The sequence below is a fragment of the Salvelinus fontinalis genome, chromosome 4 (assembly GCF_029448725.1).
Source record: "Salvelinus fontinalis isolate EN_2023a chromosome 4, ASM2944872v1, whole genome shotgun sequence".
Taxonomy (NCBI): Eukaryota; Metazoa; Chordata; class Actinopteri; order Salmoniformes; family Salmonidae; genus Salvelinus; species Salvelinus fontinalis.
This window is the reverse complement of record NC_074668.1, coordinates 47,567,039-47,591,585: the sequence shown is the minus strand read 5'-3', so window position 1 is coordinate 47,591,585 and position 24,547 is coordinate 47,567,039. Positions and strand designations below refer to the sequence as shown.

At 46.0% G+C, this 24,547-nt stretch overlaps 1 protein-coding gene across 2 annotated transcripts in view; it reads left to right on the top strand.

Annotated features, from left to right (window-relative positions):
- The window catches only part of LOC129853901 (E3 ubiquitin-protein ligase znrf3-like), a 108,198-nt gene that overhangs the window by 50,374 nt on the left and 33,277 nt on the right, over positions 1 to 24,547 (top strand). For both annotated transcript variants that reach the window (XM_055920387.1, XM_055920386.1), the window contains exon 2: positions 18,247 to 18,369. In XM_055920387.1, coding sequence (XP_055776362.1) covers positions 18,247 to 18,369 — 123 coding nt within the window. The remainder of the gene's footprint in view (positions 1 to 18,246; positions 18,370 to 24,547) is intronic.

Genomic DNA, 24,547 nt, shown 5'->3' with positions numbered 1-24,547 from the left:
TTAGGGATTTCTTTCAACTTTTCAGTCAGAAAAATAGCAAGTAAAAAACGAGTTAAGTGTAATAAGATAGCAGCTTTAGCAACCCGGACAGCGCAATAAACACTGCAGACTGTCCCTGCTCCTGCAGCTGACAGGGAGGAGGAGAGGGAGGTTGGCACACGCTGTAATTATTATAATTTTTTACATGGCGGCCTGAGTCAATTCTTGAAAACTAAGTTCCGTCCTGAACCTGTCGGGTCCCGTCGGGTTCGGGCTGAAATTGAGAACTCTAGAAGGGATAGGTTTGAAGTAAAAGTGATGGATGCCATTCACTTAATCTCTGCTCCTATAAAGACCAGCTCATGTACCAATCCTCCGTTCTACCCACTGCCTCAAACCAGTTTAGCTCTGTCTCCTTTCTCTCTCTCTATCTCTCGCCCAACTCCAATATTGTGGTAGCCATGTTGTCAACTCCAGTGCGTGTAAAGAGGGAGAGAAGGGGGGAGAGAGTGAATGACCAAGGGAGAGAGAGAGAGTCAGTGAGGGAGGAGGGAGGCCTGCCTGGTTGTGGGCCTGCTCTGTGCTTTCTGCTCTAATCACATTCCAGCAGGCTCTGGCCTGGACTGTCTGTCGGTCAACCAGCAGCAATAGCTCTCCGTGCTCAGCTTGCTCTGCATTCCACAACTTTGGGGGCTTTCCAAGAGGAGGGCGAGCAGAACGCCACAGATTCCTCCCTCCCCCTCCTTCCCTCCTCCGCCCGGCGGCGCCATCAAAGGGCCCTAGCCACTTCAAAGGCCACGCTGAGGCTAGGTGTTGATCACTGCAATCCGCCACTGGTCCACTTTTAGCCCCCCTCCGGACTTCGAGCCACAGTCCTCCAGATAGATATTTAGATCAGCCCAGGGTCCGGGTGGGTTCCATAGCCAGGCTGTGGCATTAATCAGGACTCATTAACTTGTGACATTCACTCTGGTTTTAGGCCCAGGAATCATGATTTGATGGACTGGTGAGAGCTAGGTGATGTTTTACTATGGAGGGAGATCCAACTGTTATCAGAGCTGCAGCATTAGTTGTATGGGCGAAATAAGTGTACTGTAAGACGATTCCGAAAAGTAATGTTAGGCTTCAGAAGGGGGGGGGGAGGGGTACCCTCAATGTATTGGCTTTATTCTGGAAATGTTCTTCTTGTTAGATCATTCATGTAACAACGTTAATGTGTTCTTTTAACACAGCTAACTCTGCTGAGAGGTCGGTCTCTTTCAAAGTTCCAGTTTGTGTCAGGGGTCCTTCGCTTCGAGACAATAACTAGAAATAAGTTATTAGGTTATGTGTGTGTGTGTGTGTGTGTGTGTGCACTGTATCATTTATTAACATCCTCCACGGTTGTCTCTGTCAGTGATATGGTATGTAAGCTATGTTAATGAAGTCTCTGTGACACCTTGAAGTCAGTGAATAATTGATGCGTATCGAGAATCGTGCTCAACTCACCCACTTTTACTGCCAATGCAGTTAGCACAATATGCTTATTACTCTCACTATGCATGTAGATATTCTCTGCTGCTCTTTACGGGGGGGAGTGTGTGTGCATGTTGCAACTCCCCAAAATGATGGCATCCCACCAACTTTGACCTATGAACTTTGTCGGCCTTTGTTCCGCCTTTGAAGACTGAAAGTGACACCACCGAGGGAGTTGAGTCCACACACACACACACACACACACACACACACACACACCCCATCTCAGGCTCTGCTCTAAGCTAATAGAGTCACAAATGCGGCCTGTCTCTCTGTGTTAAAGCTGTCAGCTCCAGAGTCCTGCGCTACATATCAGAATATTGACATGGTATTAGGTTTCTCCCAGTGTCCCCCATACACACTGAAACCACCACACTTGTTTGCTTTCCCCGTTGCTATGAAGATGGTTGTGAGGGCGGAGGTGATGTTTAGGGGGGTTAAGGAGAGGACAAGGGCAGGGGGTGTGAGTGTTGGGATGGCAAAGCTCTCAGCATGTAACATAGTGGGTCGGCTTATTTTGTGGGCTCGCCAGCTGGAGGGTAATGCCATTTAAACAGACAGGCATACTGCGAGGGGAGTTTGTGAAGCCGAGACTGGTTCTGCCTGCTGCCCTTGGGCCTCTAAGAGAAAACCCTAGTTGTATTTAGAGATGAAACGGTATGAAAATGTCATATCACGATTATAGTGACCAAAATGATCACGGTTATCAGTATTTTCGTGGTATTGTTAAATGTGCTGGAAATGTTCAAAAAGTACTGATACGCACACTGAAATCATTTCACCAAGTTTTATATTGAAAACCAACAAACAGCAAATAAAATGAGCAGCACTATGCACTTTTTGTGCGCATAAACATTCAAATAATAGCATTAACATTAAAGATGGCGCCATGTGGCCATCAGGTAAAGCAATGTGCACGTAAGAACACTACAACCATAGGTAAACAAATCCAATGTGCAGGTGTGACATTAAAAGAACAAGACAAATTGCAATGAGCCCAGCAATTGACATAAATACAGGAGTCTTTTATGGGAGTCTATCGTGTTTCTCTTGTTTGAACACTTTTTACAACCAAGTCGACGACTGCCGGATTTTAAATGAACAAAAGATGTTGGTTGGGTGACTAAAACTACATAACGTGTTATCGTGTGCAATGGGAGAATAGAGTCTGCAGACACACGACGCATACAGCAGCAGAACGACCTGTAGCGTTTTTACAAGAGCAGGTAACACTGAAAGCTTCAGTTTACATTATTGACAAGCTATTAGCAAGTTAGACAGACAAACCATGACATTTACCCCCATTCCAAAGTCCCCCACGTCGTGCATTGAGCTAAACGTTACCTTACCTTGCACTCGCTATAAAGTACTGTCGCGAAGATGACTCAAGAGATTTGAAGTGTTGCCCCCTTTTGCAAAGTGTTTTTGTTTTGCATGTTCTGCAGACAGGGTGACCATCTTCGATTTAAGTTTCCCTCAGCACTCTTGTAAAACCCAAAATATGACCAGACTTCAGATGAGGTTCTCTTAGAAGGCTGAAAAATCTCCAGAGCGCTGTCGCTGCCTTCCGCCATGTTTTCGCACAAAACCAAACCCACGTTACATGCTGCACCTGCGTCAGACTGTTGCTAACTTTGGTTGATGTTGGACAGTATTTACCGTGAGTTTTTCAAACCTCGGGAATCAAACACGGTTTTATGATCATTCAAATTTGAAACGGGAATACTAACCGTCTGGGAATTTTACCAAGGTTTATTGTGAAACCGGTAACCGCTTCATCCCTAGTTGTATTACACACTGGTACTACTGTCACCAATGTTAGCATACTAGCATACTCCCTCTGACTCACACAAACTTCTTCAAACGTCTCTTTAATCATCAACTGTGATTGAATGTTACATGGCACAGACATTCAGAGTGACGGCATTAAAGTTAATCAGGCTATGCATGTTGTTCCATCTCGTCTGTGGATAGGAGAAGACAAAGCGGAGGAGCACTGGGATCCTTTACTGAGATCAGGTTACCTCAAGAGAGAGGGAGGGGAGAGGAGGAGAGGGGAGGGATGGCCCCACCTGTAGGTCCTCCCAGCTGCTACTCCTGTAACGGGATCCCCCCCTCTCTGTCTCTCTCACTTTCTCGCTCTCTCTCCCTCTCCGCTCCTCAAGGCTACCAGCCCCCTTTGAAGTTATTTACAGTGCTGGGAAATGAAGTAGAAAGAGGAGACAGCTACTCAATTGCTACAGTACTTCATAGGCCCGGTCAGTCAGAATGTTTTGGTTTGGTCTATCATTTTCATTCATTCTCTTTCACTTTCATCTTCTCTCTTCCTTTCTCTCCCACTCTCTCTCTCTCTCTGTCTGTGTGCGCATCTGTCCTTAGTCACTGTTCAGACTGGAGAGAAAAAGCTTTCGACACAATATGATTGATTGAGAAAGAGACAGAGCATGCAATATCAGAGAGAGAGACTTTTGAATTCATTTTTGTTATTATAATTTTTTTGTCCTCCTTATTTCTCCCCAACGGGCTCAGAGACGCGAAGGTGGAGTCACGCGTCCTCCGAAACTTGACCCGCCAAACAGTACTACTTAACACCCTCCAGCTTAACCCGGAAGCCATCCGCACCAATGTGTCGGCGGAAACACCGTTCAACTGGCGACCGGGGTCAGCCTGCAGGCACCCGGCCCGCCACTTGGAGTTGCTAGGGTGAGAGTAAACCCCCCCCCCCCCGGCCAAACCCTCCCCGAACCCAGACGACACCGGGCCAATTGTGCGTCGTCCTAAGGGACTCCCGGCCACGACCGGTCGTGACACAGTCCGAGAATGAACCCGGGTCTGTAGTAACGCCTCTAGCACTGTGATGCAGTGCATTAGACCGCAGCGCCACTCGGGAGGCCCTGAGAGAGACTATTCCTATGGATCGGTCCTCCTCATGGATAAACAGATGGAGAGGAACTGTGTGGCAATAACTCTCTGTGAAAATCACTGTTTGGCTGCTGGGACAGAGTTTAAATGACATGCATCGACAGGAAACTGGCACGGCCACGTGTGTGTGTGTGTGTGTGTGTGTGTGTGTTCTCGGTAAAGTTCTCCCCGCTATGTGTGGGCATGTTATTGCGAGCGAGCATCCAGTTCTGAGGATGAGGTATCACTGGAAGTATTTGGCAGCTGGGGGGCCATTTGAGGTTGAGGGTATTTGATGTGTGTGTTCAGAGCAGACTCGCACACGTTTGCGCAGGTCATTGATTAAATCCGCCAACCACACAATGTAAGGGGAGTGTCAATAACTTTATGACGTGATGCTATGCTACTACAAGTAAGCTCTCCCATTGCAAACCTGCAACAATGTTGAACTACGATAGTATCACAGATACGCTGGGACAGTTGTAAGGGCTACCTCACACCTCTCTGAAGATGAATGGGGTTGGGGGATGCAGTGGGAGGCCCTAGCCCGTCAATGCCCCGGGTCAGTGCAGCTGCTGTGTGTGCTTTTGCATGCGTGTGTGAACGTGTGTGGGGGGTGTGGAGTGGGGTCATTGAGTTCACGGTGGAAGACTTTTGGGGAGAATTGACACATACTTGCCTTCACCAGTACCAGTATCATTCATTGAGAGCTGTAGTGCCCTGATCTCTCTCTTTCTCTCGCAAGCACACACACACGCTCTCCCTCCCTCCCTCAAACACACACGTCTATAGCCTAGCCTAGGGAACACAGGTGGGTGAGACAAGAGAAGAGGACTCAAATCAAATATCACATTTTATTGGTCACATACATATATTTAGCAGTTGTTAATGCGGGTGTAGCGAAATGCTTGTGTTCCTAGCTCCGACAGTGCAGTAGTATCTAACAATTAATAACAATACACAAATCTGAAAGTAAAAGAATGGAATTAATATATAAATATTAGGACGAGCAATGTCGAAGTGGCATTGACTAAGTACAGTAGACTGGCATGGTTCCCAAGTTCTTCTTCTCCGGTATATTTCTGTGTACACGTGAAAAGGTGCTAGCTCTTCCCCTCCCCAAAATAAAGAGAGAAACCTAGAAACCTTAACCAACCGCTCTAGTGGTTAATCATTGGACCAGACTGACCTAGAGAACATCTAGTGAAACCTGTCACTCTGCCAGACCCTGGTGGCACCACGACCATATCATTGTTGATGGCACTGTAGCTGATGGCACTATTTTGCGGTGTCACTTTGCGATGGCATTGTTTTGATGGAACTCTTTTTGATCACTGTATTTTCATGGCAGTGTTTGTGATGGCATAGGGTTTTTGGTGGCATGGTGCGTGGGATGGCATAGTGTTTGTGGTGGCATGGTGTTTGGGATGGCATAGTGTTTGTGGTGGCATGGTGTTTGGGATGGCATAGTGTTTGTGGTGGCATGATGTTTGGGGTGGCATAGTGTTTGTGGTGGCATGATGCGTGGGATGGCATAGTGTTTGTGGTGGCATGGTGCGTGGGATGGCATAGTGTTTGTGGTGGCATAGTGTTTGTGGTGGCATGGTGCGTGGGATGGCATAGTGTTTGTGGTGGCATGGTGTTTGGGATGGCATAGTGTTTGTGGTGGCATGGTGCGTGGGATGGCATAGTGTTTGTGGTGGCATGGTGTTTGGGGTGGCATAGTGTTTGTGGTGGCATGGTGTTTGGGATGGCATAGTGTTTGTGGTGGCATGGTGCGTGGGATGGCATAGAGTTTGTGGTGGCATGGTGTTTGTGATGGCATAGTGTTTATGGTGGCATGGTGTTTGGGATGGCATAGTGTTTGTGGTGGCATGGTGCGTGGGATGGCATAGTGTTTGTGGTGGCATGGTGTTTGGGATGGCATAGTGTTTGTGGTGGCATGGTGCGTGGGATGGCATAGTGTTTGTGGTGGCATGGTGCGTGGGATGGCATAGTGTTTGTGGTGGCATGGTGTTTGTGATGGCATAGTGTTTGTGATGGCATAGTGTTTGTGGTGGCATGGTGTTTGGGATGGCATAGTGTTTGTGGTGGCATGGTGCGTGGGATGGCATAGTGTTTGTGGTGGCATGGTGTTTGTGATGGCATAGTGTTTGTGATGGCATAGTGTTTGTGGTGGCATGGTGCGTGGGATGGCATAGTGTTTGTGGTGGCATGGTGTTTGGGATGGCATAGTGTTTGTGGTGGCATAGTGTTTGTGATGGCATAGTGTTTGTGGTGACATGGTGTTTGGGATGGCATAGTGTTTGTGTGGCATGGTACGTGGGATGGCATAGTGTTTGTGGTGGCATAGTGTTTGTGATGGCATAGTGTTTGTGGTGGCATGGTGCGTGGGATGGCATAGTGTTTGTGATGACATAGTGTTTGTGGTGGCATAGTGTTTGTGATGGCATAGTGTTTGTGGTGGCATGGTGCGTGGGATGGCATAGTGTTTGTGGTGGCATGGTGCGTGGGATGGCATAGTGTTTGTGGTGGCATGGTGCGTGGGATGGCATAGTGTTTGTGGTGGCATGGTGCGTGGGATGGCATAGTGTTTGTGGTGGCATGGTGTTTGGGGTGGCATAGTGTTTGTGTGGCATGGTACGTGGGATGGCATAGTGTTTGTGGTGGCATAGTGTTTGTGATGGCATAGTGTTTGTGGTGGCATGGTGCGTGGGATGGCATAGTGTTTGTGATGACATAGTGTTTGTGGTGGCATGGTGCGTGGGATGGCATAGTGTTTGTGGTGGCATGGTGCGTGGGATGGCATAGTGTTTGTGGTGGCATGGTGCGTGGGATGGCATAGTGTTTGTGGTGGCATGGTGCGTGGGATGGCATAGTGTTTGTGGTGGCATAGTGTTTGTGGTGGCATGGTGCGTGGGATGGCATAGTGTTTGGGTGGCATTGTACGTGGGATGGCATAGTGTTTGTGGTGGCATGGTGCGTGGGATGGCATAGTGTTTGGGTGGCATTGTACGTGGGATGGCATAGTGTTTGTGGTGGCATGGTGTTTGCGATGGCATAGTGTTTGTGGTGGCATGGTGTTTGGGATGGCATAGTGTTTGTGGTGGCATGGTGTTTGCGATGGCATAGTGTTTGTGGTGGCATGGTGCGTGGGATGGCATAGTGTTTGTGGTGGCATGGTGTTTGTGGTAGGGCCGGAACAATACCACGTTAGTATCGTGGCAAGGAAACAAAACACGAAGGGTATTTAACTTATTTAGGAAAACCACCCTAATGTTGGAAACAAACACAATTATGTTGTCATCCAGTCACATGTATTTGTTTTCCAAGATATAGCACACAATATTTTCCATACTGCAGTTTTTGAAGGACCAAATTAGTGACTTCTGCTTCGTGTTTTCACTTTTGCCACTGCCAAAATATTGCGATACTGGTATTGTACCCGGCCCTAGTTTGTGATGGCACAATGTTTGGGATGGCACGTTGTGCCTGTGGGCTTGCTCTCTCCCTTCTGATTGTCAGTGAAACCGATCTGCATCACGACCTACATTCTGTCATCACCAGACAGTGCCCTGATGTACCATAGTGCCCTAAACTGTGTCTCAAATTGACCCTATTCCCTACTGAGCCCTAGGGGCCCTGGTCGAAAGTAGTGCACTATAAAGGGAATAGGGTGCGATTTCATGCACAATGTTAGACTATATTAGAAGCACAGTAGTTGGGATACTGTAAGTCCCTGTGCTGAGCTGCTCTGTGACATGGTAGTGGGCTTGCTCGTGGCTTTTTTTTTGCCAATGCCCAAGATGTTTTTTTTTAGGAGTCTGTTTCATTTCCTTTCATAACTGGGATTTCAGAATAAAACAGAGGGTTCTTTTTCAGTTGTTCCTTTGGTTTAGCTGAGCACAGCTCCATATCCAGGATAAACGTCAAGTTGGTATTATGCGTGTGTAATCTCTCTCTCTCTCCGTCTGTCTTTCAGTCTGTGCGCGTGATGATTTTAGCTGAGGAATCAAATTGTCTGCTACGTCCTCCAATCTGCCTGCTCTTTTGAAGTTGACTACCTGGTGTATCGGCAGAAGCACTGTCTAAGATGATCATGTACAGGAGCACTGTGCTCTGAATGTAGTGTTGCGGCTAACACAGCCATCTTTCCACAGTCACACACACCCTTTGAAGCTGTAATGGTTCAAACACCTCGTTTTTTTAAAACCAGGGCCGGGCGGATGTTTGTGAAATCTTTGACCCACACAGCATTTCTTTAAGTTAGTAGGGCCCTATAAAATCCGCGATGCGGACAACTGCCACTTTGTGTAGCCGTTAGGGATGATGCTAATGATAAACGTCTTCTGGTAGATGGAAAGGCTTTCCCTAAAAACCTTCTCAATTAAATGTTAACTACAAAGTAGCCTATGCCTTCCCCGGGCAGAATGATACCATGAATATTTGTATCAATCCAGTAGCAATTTGTTTAGCATACTCTGCAATGCTAAACAAATTGCTCTGCACGTGTGCTACAGAAACACTGTTAACCAAACAAGTCTCTTGCTGGTGCACACTTAAAATGTCTTAAAACATTTCCCAGACTTCAAAAGTTGGTCTCCTGATGTGGTTTAAGCATTGTTGTGGACTTAGAACATTCCATGTTGATGTTTTTCTATTTAATAAAAGGGTGGTTTTGAGAGCGATCTGAAACCTGGAAAAACAACTCGAGATTTTTTTTGTTGTTGCCTTATTCCGTTTAGTTAGATTTTAGAGGGCCCTAAGTTAATAAAAGAGATGGGGGGGGGGGGCGGAGACGACTTAAGGAAGGTGGAGAGTTTAGTTGGAGAGCAGTAGGGGAAGCTAGCTAGCCTTGTTCTGCTTTGAGTTTCCTCCTCCTCCTCCTCTGAACCCTATCAAGTTCTTTCAGGCAGGGGCGGTATAGCATGCTGCGACTCGGACAACAAAACGTGGGGAGCGATTTAAAATCTTGGGGGTTGCGGGAAAAAGGAGGATGTGGGAGGGGGGGGGGGGCAGGGGTGGTGCTATGTGGGGATGTAACTAGGGGTGCAAAGCGATGGTGAAAAGTGAGGGGGGGGGGGGGTCTGAATTAGTTGTTGTTGAATGATCAAAGGAAGAGTGTATTGTGTCACTGACAGAGGAGAATGGTGTGGCTTGCATGTAGATGTCCTTTGAGAGGGGAGGACTAGAAATAGTCCTAGAAGTAGGGCTTGTTTTGATCCCATTACAAACCCAAATCAGCTCAGTCCACTCCTATAGGGGAGAGCGAGCGGGATAAAGAGCTGGGGGTGGGATTTCGGGGATGGTGGGGGTCCACCTTTCATTTGATTGCATTTCACATCTTCACATAGTATATCATCCCCCATAATGCTATGACATTTTTTTTTAAAGCACTTAAGACAAATCAACAAGCAACATCCGTAACCCATATATTTTTTTTAACTCTGTATTGTATTTATTGATTGAGATGATTTAAATAAACAGTATTAGTTGGCAAAGCCGCAACCCACTCCTGTTCCAAACCAAACTTCTGGGTTGTATTCATTAGTGCATGCCGCAGCCAAATGATTAGCGACAAAATACGAAAACAAGCCTTTCTCATTGGAGAAGTTCAGGTAGTCGCTCCCTGTTTCAGTCCCTTTTCTTCCGTTTCGTGCCTAGCCCGAGTGCATACAACCCAAGTCTTTACAGTGTTTTCTGTAGATGGAGCATGGGGGGAGGGACCAGTTGAGTGACAAGCTGGGTTCAGATCACTGCCATGATTTCATTGAGAGTGTTGGCTGTGTGTAAGGGGATACCCATGTGAAAGACTGCCTCCCCTCGGGGCGAGCAGGGCAGAACTGGAGACACCATCTAGGAGAGGGGGAAAGGGAGAATAGAGGAGAGGGGATAGGAGATGAGTGGGGGGGGGGAAGGAAGGAAGGAGAGGCGCAAAGCAAAGTGAAGTGTCATGGTAGGCAGTGCTCTTGCCCGGCTGTGGGGCCAAGAGGTAGAGCCCTGCACGGGCATACATTTTAAACCTGAGCCCTACCCATGCCCGCAACGTTCAGCCCTACCCTACCCAGGCCCGATTGCTTCTGCCAAATTTAAGGCCCTGCCCGAAACCTGAAATCAGAAATAACTTCCTCCGTTAGTAAATCCATTAGCTGCTCCTCTGTCTGTCACTCAGTCCCATCCGCAGCTCGCTCTCCATGCGCTTTGCTCATGGCGGCTCTGAGTCTGAGTATCCATAGGAACGGCTCCGCTTGGGTTGCCCTGCTCAATGAAGACACATGAGAGCAGTTAGCTCGTAGCTACTTATCGTCACTCTAAACTCCGACAGCACAAGGAATATGATTGTTTTCTCTGAAATAATCTCTCCCGTCTTATATTTGACGAGGTTGAAGCACTTCTGACACCATGTTATGATCTCCGTTAGATGTACTGCGCAGCAGAGCACGAGCAAATGGCTCCACTTCAAAATGTTAGTTAACAATTTGGTGATACCCGAGCTATGCCCGTACCATAGTTATTCCTGAAAAAACAGGCACTACCCTGCTCTAACCTGATGTATAATGTCAGGGGCCGTCGGGCTCAGGTCGGGTAGCAGAGCTCTACCTAGAGAGGATAGCTTCTGGAGCAGTGAGCACATGACAAGCTCTGCTGTTTCTGCACTGTGTGTGTGTGTGTGTGTGCCAAAGACACCAAAACATTTGCCCCTTCATTCGATCCCAACTCCGTATTAACAACCTTCCATTTACATTACATTTAAGTCATTTAGCAGACGCTCTTATCCAGAGCGACTTACAAATTGGTGCATTCACCTTATGACATCCAGTGGAACAGCCACTTTACAATAGTGCATCTAGATCTTTTAAGGGGGGGGGGGGGGGGGGGCAGAAGGATTGCTTTATCCTATCCTAGGTATTCCTTGAAGAGGTGGGGTTTCAGGTGTCTCCGGAAGGTGGTGATTGACTCCGCTGTCCTGGCGTCGTGAGGGAGTTTGTTCCACCATTGGGGTGCCAGAGCAGCGAACAGTTTTGACTGGGCTGAGCGGGAACTGTACTTCCTCAGTGGTAGGGAGGCGAGCAGGCCAGAGGTGGATGAACGCAGTGCCCTTGTTTGGGTGTAGGGCCTGATCAGAGCCTGAAGGTACTGAGGTGCCGTTCCCCTCACAGCTCCGTAGGCAAGCACCATGGTCTTGTAGCGGATGCGAGCTTCAACTGGAAGCCAGTGGAGAGAGCGGAGGAGCGGGGTGGCGTGAGAGAACTTGGGAAGGTTGAACACCAGACGGGCTGCGGCGTTCTGGATGAGTTGTAGGGGTTTAATGGCACAGGCAGGGAGCCCAGCCAACAGCGAGTTGCAGTAATCCAGACGGGAGATGACAAGTGCCTGGATTAGGACCTGCGCCGCTTCCTGTGTGAGGCAGGGTCGTACTCTGCGGATGTTGTAGAGCATGAACCTACAGGAACGGGCCACCGCCTTGATGTTGGTGGAGAACGACAGGGTGTTGTCCAGGATCACGCCAAGGTTCTTAGCGCTCTGGGAGGAGGACACAATGGAGTTGTCAACCGTGATGGCGAGATCATGGAACGGACAGTCCTTCCCCGGGAGGAAGAGCAGCTCCGTCTTGCCGAGGTTCAGCTTGAGGTGGTGATCCGTCATCCACACTGATATGTCTGCCAGACATGCAGAGATGCGATTCGCCACCTGGTCATCAGAAGGGGGAAAGGAGAAGATTAATTGTGTGTCGTCTGCATAGCAATGATGTTCCCTCAATCAAGGCATGTTTTTACATCCCTCGATGACCAACCAGCCTCTCTCTAGCTGTGTACCAGCAGTACAGATGGAGATAACGGTGGCCAGCCTCTAAAATAACAACGCTGGCCATAACAACAACAGAAGGCCCTTTGGAGGTGCAGGGAAAGGACCAACACAATAGAACAGTGTTCTAGACTCAGAGGCAGTCAGGGAGACAGGCAGGGTAGAGCAGGGCAGGCAGGGCTCATTCTCTCCCTTCTCCCACCATTTCTCCCTCCCTCCCTCTGTTCGTTTTAGATACATTTCCCAATATGTCTGCCACAGCAACACCGGGGCAGTGAATGAATCCTTATTCAGTTGATTTCAGTTTGTGAAGTGGGATAGTTCAGCATGATGATTAAGGTATGCACTATGTAGGCATAGGGGAAAGAGCTGCTTATCTCTCCTTATCCCCCCCCCCCCCGCTTTCAAAGATGGAATTATTATACCAAATGTGTAGCATAGACCTCTGTTCTCCCTTCTCCTACCGACAATAATATCGATCTACCTACCTAATACCTACCTGTCTACAGTCACCTGTGCCAGGCAGCCTGATTCTTCTATACTGCTCTGCCCCTTCTCTAAGTTTACAGGAGAGACAGTGTAGAGAATGCTTAGTGAATAGTGAAGATCTCTCTCTCAATTCAATTTCATTCAAAGGGCTTCATTGGCATGTTTACATGTCAAAAGTAAGTGAAATAGATGATAATAAACAAAAGTTAAATAAACACAAATAAACAGTAAAACATTACACTCTCAAAAGTTCCAAATGAATAGAGACATGTCAAATGTTATATTATGGCTATATACTGTACCGATACTTGTAACGATGTGCAAATAGTTAAAGTACAAAAGGGAAAATAAATAAGCCTCAATATGGGTTGCATTTACAATGGTGTTTGTTCTTCACTGATTGCCCTCTTTCTCTCTCTGAATATGAAGGTCTGCTGCTTTCAATGCTTCCTTCTTGGTGCTGTGTTGATTAAAATATCTATTTTTCGCGCACAGTTTCCTAGTAATTCAATGTTTTTGTTGACAATGTTGCTAGGTATTGTTGTTTCGTCAGTAGTTTGGCTTCTCAGAAGACACAGCCTGAAGGACATGCTTCCTTTGCCTCGAATTTTACGTTACCCGAAATGCAACACTGAAATAAATGCGAACAAGAATGTGTGTGCGCGTACCCCGCTACAAGAGTATGTGTCTTTGTCAGGGTTTCCGTTGTGGCGAAAATGTGGCGCCGGACATTTGACCACCAGCATTTTAATTTGCCGGACATTTGAGACGTGTGCAGGACCCATATGCATTGGTTCCCTGCCCTGATTAGGGCGTCCACCCACGGTGCTCAGCATGACAGAAATCCCATTTAGATTATGGTAATACATATTAACAGAACATGCACCGATGTACGGTCCTTCTTACCGAATTCTGATGTGCACTTTGAAGATGTTAGAATAACTGTCCACATTTACTTTTCCTCAGGTAACGAACAGCAAAATCACTAGCCTTTGTCAATTTACTGTCCGCCATTGTAGAAAAGTTTACCTATTGGTCAGTTTGTTGAGAAAGAAATGGCCTAATCCTAACAGATTCTGGGACAGTTGTGGGATGATAGAGCCCAAATTCGTACAACCAGTAGGATACCCTTTTTTTTAAGGGAACAGATGCTAAAGATCAGAAGGTTTAGCTTAAAATAAACGCATTTCTTCACGTAAGCGCAGCAATGCGTACAAGGCAGTAGGTTGTTCGTTCCACAATGCAATTAGCGGGCAAACACCTGTGTCAAAAGGGCACTGCACATGCGAGCGGTTTCATGTGACAGAGATGACCAAATCCGTTAGACATTTAGAAAGAGGGGTGATCTAATATACAACGACTAGCATGGGTTGTTAATATGACTAGGATTGTGCCTTTGGCTACTGGACAATGAAAGAAAGTTGATGTAAAATAATTGCCTCCGTGGATATGGTCTGATTTTGGCTAGGCTACTTTGATGCAAGGTAAGACATGCCTCATGTAATAAAACGTTGAGGTTTCAAACAATGAAATATGTTTTCCAAATGCAAAGTGTTGTGTGACGCGCTGATGAAACCTGCCTTCCGTTCGTTGCCTATGCATTTCCTGTTTGAGATGCTATAGGAGCAGCTCTCGCTCGGTCTGACAGATTTTCCACTCAAAAAGATCTGTATGCTGTACGCGTGTGATAAATAAAATACGTAACGAATATGCCGTACAGACGCGGCAATTTAATTCCACTAAATTATGCAAATGTACCTATAGACCGATAAGCATGACCAGTCAAATGTTTTTTTTACATCGCCTGTTTTTGCCATCAATGAATTGGCTAAAATGTTTATTTCGCAGTGGGATGTTTTATTCTTCTCCCAGACAATTGGCCCTGTGCCAATTCTATTTATGTGCTTTAAAAATATATATATATACAGTACCAGTAAAAAATTGACAACTACTCATTCCAGGATTTTTCTTTATTTTCACTATTTTCTACATTGTAGAATAAAAAGGAAAGGAAGACCCAGAGTTACCTCAGCTGCAGAGGATAAGTTCATTAGAGTTAACTGTACCTCAGATTAGAGCCCAAATAAATGCTTCACAGAGTTCAAGTAACAGACACATCTCAACATCAACTGTTCAGAGGAGACTGCGTTATGGTCAAATTGCTGCAAGGAAACCACTACCAAAGGACAGCAATAAGAAGAAGAGTCTTGCTTGGGCCAAGAAACAGGAGCAATGGACATTAGACCAGTGTAAATCAGTTTTTTGGTTCCAACCGCTGTGTCTTTGTGAGACTCAGAGTAGGTGAATGGATGATCTCCGCATGTGTGGTTCCCACCATGAAGCATGGAGGAGGAAGTGCGAAGGTGTGGGGGTGCTTTGCTGGTGACACTGTCTGTGATTTTTTTTCGAATTCAAGGCACACTTAACCAGCATGGCTACCACAGCATTCTGCAGTGATATGACATCCCATCCGGTTTGGGCTTAGTGGGACTATCACTTGTTATTCAACAGGACAATGACCCTACCCACCTCCAGGCTGTGTAAGGGCTATTTGACCAAGAAGGAGAGTGATGGAGTGCTGCATCAGATGACCTGGCCTCCACAATCACCTGACCTCAACCTAATTGAGATGGTTTGAGATGAGTTGGACCTCATAGTGAAGATAAAGCAGCCAACAAGTGCTCAGCATATGTGGGACTCCTTCAAGACTGTTGGAAAGTTATTCCTCATGAAACTGATTGAGAGAATGCCAAGAGTGTGCAAAGCTGTCAAGGCAACTTTGAAGAATTTAAAATATATTTTGTTTCGTTTAACCCTTTTTTGGTTACTACATGATTCCATATGTGTTATTTCATAGTTTTGATGTCTTCACTACTATTCTACAATGTAGAAAATAGTAAAAATAAAGAAAAACCCTTGAATGAGTAGATGTGTCCAAACTTTTGACTGGTACTGGCTATTACCGGCTAACAGAAACCCTGGTCTGTGTACACTTAAGTGTGTGTGTCTGCTCTACGTGTTTGTGTGTGTGTCTTTAATATTCCTTCCCCATGGCTGTCCCGAGGCTCTTGATTTCTCAAATTTAGCATCTGTGGTTCCAGTATGCCTCTAGACTAGTAATGATGGAGAGGTGTTCGTGTTGAGAATCCAATGCCTCTATCACATTACATCCTTCAGGGGGGGGGGCTTCATAGAGAAGAGAGAACTCTCAAACGACATTACACACTTTGTCAGCATTCCTTTCCTATGACACACAATGGCCATCTTGGGCTATTTGCATTTAACCCCCGAACTCTAACCCCCCACCCAACACACGCACACACACACTCCTCCAAAACCCTCAGGTCAGTGGGCCGCCCCCCCTCTTTGCCATATGGCGATGGACTGTCAATCCTCCTCTCCAAATACACTTCATGGCCAAATGTATATGGACACCCCTTCAAATTAGTGGATTTTACTATTTCAGCCACACTCGTTGCTGACAGGTGTATAAAATCGAGCGCACAGCCATTGCATCTCCATAGACAAACATTGGCAGTAGAATGGCCCATACTGGAGCGCTCAGTGACTTTCAACGTGGCACCGTCATAGGATGTCACCTTTCCAGCTAGTCAGTTGACATCATGTGGAGGCTGTTATAGCAGCAAAAGGGGGGGACCAACTCCATATTAATGCCCATGATTTTGGAATGCGATGTTTGACAAGCAGGTGTCCACATACTTTTGGCCACATAGTCTACCTTTTCAATGGTCCTGCTGCATGCCTCGCCCTAACTCCAACCAGCAGAGCAGCTCTCTCCCAAAGTGATGAAGTAGGGTTCAGAGGTCAGGGCAGGGAGAGAGAGGGTATCTGGGGTCATCCTCGGACCCAGAGGGTCCACTAAGCTGCTGCTACTGGTCAGGGTGGAGAGGGGAGGGGACGGGTCTTTGTGACCTAAGGACACCAGCTTACAACCTTTTATTTTTAAAGACGTTTATTCTAATTTTGGGTATCGGCGAAGGAGTGAAATTACCCTCTTTCTTTTTATGCTCGAACAGATATGTGCAGTTTACACTGTAGGTTTCTCTCTTGCTGTAGTTGTCTTGTTTTTATATTTCAATGTAACTTTTGTCTTGATTTGGTTCAGTTTGATGGCCGACCATGTGGAGTCTTAAAGGCTCTACACAGTCTACTCAACAGCGCCGACGGCTCTCTACCTCGTTCCGTTTACTTTTGTGCAGCTGACATTTCTGCGTAGACGGTGAAATCACTGTGGAGAGCCCTTTTTACAGTAAGGTCAGTATATCCCTGACTGGCTTAGGCCTAACAGGAATACGATGAATTCTTCACGTCTTTACCTGTTGAGTTTACAAGGCCAGGCTGAGGCCCCACAGAGCAGGAAGGAAGAAAGGCTGCTTTTAGATATAAAGTATAACAGTCCACAGCAGTCCCTGTCATCACCACAGGAAATATTGGTGCAATACTTGAAGTTAGAAGCCTAGAAGTCAAGTGTTCCTTTTATGCAGTAAAAAAAAAAAAAGTGTATTTATTTTTGCGTGGTTTCTGTGTTTTTGTTCCCATTGGGGGATGTGTTCGATGACGACATACTGTAGGTCACCAAACCAGACGATCAACACTAGTGTACTATAGACGGGAATATGGTGCCATTCGGGACACAGACATATAGGTCTATTTCTAAATCCCACTACGTAATCAAAGAAGAGAAAGTCTGAAGTAAAGTAGCTGAAGAGCTTTCTGAGATGAATCATGATGCATTAGTCTGTAATTACAGGGGGCTGCCTCGTGCCCACACACACACACACACACACACACACACACACACGCGCACACACACACAGAGTGAGTCAGCCAGCCTCTCATGTCTGCCCTCCTATCCTCAGTCCTCAGGTCTAATCTACTCTGCAGACATCCTCCCTCTGCTTCAGGACATACGAACACAATGACATAGAATAGACTGGGCATTTCAATTACAGACATTCTACATTGTAGTCATTTAGCGGACACTTATCCGGCGCAACTTAGGCCTATAATCAGTGCGTTCGACCTGAAGTATTGCTGTGGTCTGAAGGGGGATTCTTTTCCATTCTAGTCATTCTCTTTCTGTGCTCTGAGGAATGGCACTGCAAACCCCAAGATCATTTAGTAGCCTTAGGGATAATAGGGGGACCACTTAAGATACTCTAGATACTGGGTAATGTGCAGTGGTGTGGAACTTAGCTACTTTACCATTGGCTTTTTCCCCCCATTTAAAGCCTTACATCCTTTTATAGTAATATTAATGTGCCTGGCTGGCTGTTAAACCGTAGCGCTGCTGCTTAGCTCAAAGGTACAGTGTATAAAGCGCACTTCAACGGCAATCTCTTTGAGCCCGACCGCAAACACACACACACCTGCACCAGCTTGTATGTAATATAATAAGGGACATTTAGGTTCTTGCAGGAGCATGTTTTCCCAGGATCCCTAGACTGATTTTAACCCTATGCTGTGTCGTGAAAGACGTTAATCCTGTTTTATATGTTGTGATATTGACCCAATGGTTTTCCTCCTGTCCTCCAGATGCATCCGCTGGGGCTGTGTAACAACAATGATGAGGAGGACCTATACGAGTATGGCTGGGTGGGAGTGGTGAAGCTGGAGCAGCCTGAGCTGGACCCCAGCTGTCTCACTGTCCTGGGAAAGGTGAGCAACACGGCTAGGTTATACATATACACACAGACAAAAGATGATGCAATGTCGTTGGGTAGGTGCTGGATGTTAAACAAGACCGTGTCTCGGGGTAGGAGTGCTGATGTGGGATCAGCTCCTGTACATGCCAGAAAACCTCACTCCTTCATCCTATCAGGATGGGCAGATTCGGCCTGGCTCTGAAGTGAAGACAACTTGTGTTCAGCAACTTAATTAAAACGTTTGTCAGTATTATTTATCTCTGATCCCTGGTTGTCAAGGGAACCGTTCGTTTACAGGTTTTGTTTTTGTTTTTCACCTCCTCTTTTCGCTTCAAGAATCAGAAGAGAGGAACTGAAGCCTCGTCTCTCCCCCTCTCCCCTCCACCCCTCCACCAGACCTGCCTCTGGTGTCCAGAGCGGTATTTTATCATGGCTTTAATTAAGTGTCCTTCCTAATGGAACATACCACTTGTCCCTGAGGGATGGGGGGAGGCTGTCGTCTCATTTATCCTGTACACGCCTGGCCTCGCCTTCCCAGTGACAGAAAGAGGGCAGCCATTCATAATTGAAGGAGCGCTCCTTGTAGCTGTATAGACATGCTAATGGATGAGGCACTTTCTCTGGAGGCGACGGTTAGCGGTCGGTTGGCGTTTGGATGCTAGCTACCGCGTAGGACAGAGAAGAACAGAACACGCAACACGCCAGGATCTGAAAGCTGAGCTAATGGTAATGCTAGAACGAAGGCACTCAAACACTTGAAGAATCTTGTACTATACCTGGGAATAGGAACAAGTGTGGACGATAGGTTCCTCCTCTCTTGAAAGTACCGACTGTATCATTTGTTTTAGTCAGCGTGTCAGTCGAGGGTTTTTGGAGTACAGTAGTGTTCTGATTGGACGGCAGTGAGGCCTTGACTCAACTTCTGCTGAGCTGATATTTGGGGCCACCATAGGGATGATCTCTTGTCTTTGTAGGCAGGCGGCCATGTTGGAATTGGGGGGGGGGGGTTTGGTTTGGTGCAGGAGCAGAGCCCATCCAGCAGACCTGTGGATGGGGGGGGGGGGGGGGGGGGGGTTGTGAAAGTGATCTAGATGACAGTATCTATCCCCTCATTAGAGTGGAGATGAAAAGGAGGAGGGAGAAGAGGAGGCGCCTTGTTCTTCCATTCTCTTTCCTGGTTTGTTTTGAGGGGACAGTGGGACATTGCTGGTCTATAATTAGTGTGTAAAGAGAGAGAAAGAAAGGAGAGGGGGAAAGGCCTCTTCATTGTTGTTTGGCCCATCTTGACAGACCAGACCCTGGCTGCCTGGGCCCGAGCACAGCTGGGGGCCTGTGGTGTTCCCAGAGCCAGACACGGCCACTACTCTACTGTACTGCCAGACAGACACACAGCCCGGAGTGCCCCTGCCAGCCCCCATGCCCCTAGTGCCCGCAGACTGCGGTCCCTACTAGGCTCAGGCATCCCCCCCTCACCCCACCCTGCCTTGCCCGGTCTAGCCTTAACCTGCATAACCCCATACTCAACCCTCCTCTCTGTTTCCTCCACACTTTGCCGCCCAGTTTTGGATCTAAATTCCAATTCTAGAATATGCTACATGGCCCCGAAATATGCTATTTGCATCATGATATTCACCCTGAAGAAGGCACATTGATGCCGAAACGTTGGTGATTTACCCGATAAATTACTGGGAGTTTATGTATACAGTGTGCGACTCTTTATTTTTACAGCTTATAGTTTATTCGCCGTTAGTCAGCACCTCTACATAAAAAAAAAATTTTTTCTGGGTGTGCGCCAGCTCATGTTTTTTTATGTATCATGATGTTTTTAACACTAATTGTAACTTCATAGATTCTCTACTGAAATGGAAAACATATCAGCCAGGACTACTAACTACTTCTATTGTAGCTGGTCCACCATTAGAGGCAGGTTTGATGAACAGAAGGCATGACTACGGGAAAGGGTGAAAGGCAGGGTTGAGGAGGAAGGGTGAAAGAAAATGGAGGGGGGGGGGGGGGGGCATGCTAGCCTATGAAGTTCTAGTGCAGTAGAGCGAGAGCAGGCTTCCACACCAAACCGGTGTCGTGTCACATATAGTCAGGTCCATAATTATTGACACCCCTGATAGAGATAAAGAGCAAAAAAGACTTTACAAATATAATTATATTATTTTATACTAATACAATTGCTCAGGGAAAGAGATTTTGTTTAACAAGTAATAAAAAAAAATCTCGAAAAGATACAGGTCAACATTATTGGCTGTTTTCAATGCTCTTAGCACCCTCCCCTTGCGAGGATAATGACATTGAACCATTTTATGAGATTGGAGAACACATTGGGAGGGATCTTAGGCCGGTCCTCCTTACAGAATCTTTCCAGATCCTTGATATCCTTCGTCGGCCCTATTCAAAATAAACCAATGGGGTTCAAGTCCGGAGACGGACATTTATTTTGATTTCGTGGTTGATTAACCATTTTCTTCTGGGATTTGATTAGTGCTTGGGGTTATTGTCTTGCTGGAAGATCAACTCGCGGCCAAGAGGCAACCAGGTTTTTTCCTAAAATGTCCTGATACTTGGTAAAGTTCATGTTGCCGTTGACCATAAAAGGACCCAGAGGAACAGTGGAAGCAAAATAGCCCCATAATAGCCCCACCACTATATTTTACTGTAGGTATGAGGTCCTTTTCTGCATATGCTTTTGTTTTTCGATGCCAAACCCAACACTTCATTTGGTGGTGTATATATGTACACAGTTTTTTCCCCAGCTCTTCCTGTCTGGTTCTTATGAGAGGCGCTGGGCTGCTGACCTGTGACCCCCACCGCTGCCCCCCTCCCTGCGTGCTGCACACACAGCGGCTCCCTCTACAGCAGGGAAGCGGGGAGGCGCTGGAAGATTGGGTCCTAGCTTGTGTTGTCTTTGCCTGTGTTTGTGGAAGAGTTGTTTTTGTAGCATTGTAGATAGCCACTGAACTGTTCATCTAACATCTACACGTTGTATTTCCGTGCCGGGTTTAGCTTTGTTCAGGGAGCTGTAGCTATGCCTATCCGTTTTATTTGTGCAGACTAAAGAGTTATAGCACAGTAAGTTGACTTGTGGTTTGTGTAAAGTGTTGAATAGATCCTCACATGATGGTTTCTTTTAAGTGTAGTGTTGAACAGTATTGCTGGGTCTACGCGGGCAGCCCAATTCGAATCCTTTTTTTTCTCCCTAATTGGTCTTTTGATCAATCACATCAGATCTTTGTCAGAGCTGATCTGATTGGGCAAATGACCAATTTAGTGAAAAAACAAACTTTGTGCTCAGAATTGTGCTGCCTGTCTTTAAGTGGTGTATTTCTGTCCTAACTAGCCTGGCTGGGGTGACATGTTCCTAGCTTCCTGGTAATCCCCTCCTCTACCCTCTCCCTCTCTCTCTAGCCCTCTACTCTATCCCTCTTCTCTCTCTCTTTCCTTCTCTCTAGTCTCTCACGCTCCCTCTCTCTCTTTCCCCCTCTCTCTCTCTAGTCTCTCTCTCTCTTTCCTTCTCTCTAGTCTCTCTCTCTCTTTCCTTCTCTCGCATTCCTTCTCTCTAGTCTCTCGCTTTCCTTCTTTCTAGTCTCTCACTCTTTCCTTCTTTCTAGTCTCTTTCTCTCTCTCTCTCTCTCTCTTTCGTTCTCTCTAGTCTCGCTCTCTCTCCTTCAATCGCTTTCCTTCTCTCTAGTCTCTCGCTTTCCTTCTCTCTAGTCTCTCGCTTTCCTTCTCTCTAGTCTCTCTCTTTCCTTCTTTCTAGTCTCTCACATTCCTTCTCTAGTCTCTCACTTTCTTTCTCTCTCTCTCTCTCTTTCCTTCTCTCTAGTCTCTTTTTCCTTCTCCCTCTCTCTTTCCTTCTCTCTAGTCTCTCTTTCCTTCTCTTTAGTCTCTCTCCCTCTCTCTGTGTGATATTGGCGTCTCTTGTGGAACATGTAATCATGCCATGGCTTTGGTGGCTCTGCTCTCTTTTGTCGCCATGCCAGCGTGATATTTCCACTTTTCATGTTGCCGCGCCAACGGCCGCATGGGCCCTGACCGGCATGAGGGTTTTCCCTCTCTTCCTTTCATCCCTGTCCTCATCCCTCCATCCTGTGGCATGACATCACCCCCTACACAGGGAGGGGTGTGAGGGGTGCTGTTTCAGGGTTGAGGGTGTGATGGAGGGGGTGAGAGGGGAAGGGGGAGTTTGTGTCAGGATATGAGGCTGTCTAATTATTATTGGGGGTTTTTTCTCCCTCACAGGCGTTTCATGTTCTTGGACCCCACCACACGAAAAAACATAGGGGCCATGTACTCTACTCTGCCCTTACAAAAACATGAGGGCCGGGACGCTACCAGTATTGTGATAGTCGTTAGTATTGTGGCAAGGAAACAAAACACAAAGCGGATTTCACATATTTACGAAATCAGCCCTAATGTTGGAAACATTACGTTGTCATCCAGAGTCACATTTGATCTATTTTCCAAGATATAGCACACCCTATTTTACACACAGCGAGTTTTTGAAGGACCAAAGAGTTCAGTCTGCTATGATGTTTTCATTTTTCCCATGGAAAAAATTCTATATTACGAATCTGGTATCATTACAGCCCTAAAAACACAGACCTAACCTCGACTGGTTCTGGACCTGTTGCTGGCTGTAAGGGCATACAGCAAATACACAAGGCTGTAGAGTTTCCAAATTGGCGGGCCGAATGGCCCGCGGGTCATATTTGTTGATGTTGGTCCCTCAAGTTTTCAGCAGAAAAATATATATAAAGAAAAAAAAATTGTACACTGCTCAAAAAAATAAAGGGAACACTTAACCTGTCTAGGATCAGCGTGCCGCTAGCGGCACTCCCCCCCCCCCCCCACTGAAAAACCAGTGCCGCGAAATTCAAAAAAAATATTTTTTTAAAATATTTAACTTTCACACATTAAAGTCCAATACAGCTAATGAAAGACACAGATCTTATGAATCCAGTCAACATTTCCGATTTTTAAAATGTTTTACAGGGAAGACACAATATGTAAAGATGTACATCTATTACCTAAAAACACATTAGCATATTCCACCATCTTTTATTTGTCCACCAACACCAGTAGCCATCACCAATTCGGCTAAACTAAGATATTTATAGCCCCTAACCAACAAAAAAACTCATTAGATGACAGTCTGATAACATATTTATGGTATGGGATAGGTTTTGTTAGAAAAAAGTGCATATTTCAGGTAGATGGCATAGTTTACAATTGCACCCACCATCACAAATGGACTAGAATAATTACAATGAGCAACGTGTTTACCTAACTACTAATCATCAAACATTTCGTAAAAATACACAGCATACACGAATCGAAAGACACAGATCCTGTGAATACAGACAATATTTCAGATTTTCTAAGTGTCTTACAGCGAAAACACAATAAATCGTTATATTAGCTTAGCACATAGCAATTAGCAGCCCAGCATTGATTCTAGCCAAAGTGAGCGATAAAAGTCAACATCGCCAAAAGATATTAATTTTTTCACTAACCTTCTCAGAATTCTTCCGATGACACTCCTGTAACATCACATTACAACATGCATATACAGTTTGATCGAAAATGTTTATATTTAGCCACCAAAATCATGGTTAGACAATGTGAAATGTAGACAAGCTGGTAAAGAAAACGTCCTTGCGCCACTTAGACAGTGATCTACTCTTATACATAAATACTCATAAACGTGACTAAAAAATATAGGGTGGACAGGGATTGATAGACAATTTAATTCTTAATACAATTGCGTTATTACATTTTTTAATTTATCCTTACTTTTCAATACAGTTTGCGCCAAGCGAAGCTACGTCAAAAAACATGGCGTCCTAAGCCACTAAAATGTTTCGACAGAAACACGATTTATCATAATAAAAATGTCCTACCTTGAGCTGTTCTTCCATCAGTATCTTGGGCAAAGGATCCTTTCTTGGGAGAAATCGTCTTTTGGTGGAAAGCTGTCCTCTTGCCATGTGGAAATGTCAACTACGTTCGGGATGAACTGAAAAGCGTGACCAACTTTTCACATCGTTGCAAAAATAAATGTCCCAAAATCGCACTAAACGGATATAAATTGCTATAAAACGCTTTAAATTAACTACTTTGTGATGTTTGTAACTCCTATAACGAGTGAAAAGATGACCGGAGAAATATAACAGGCTAAA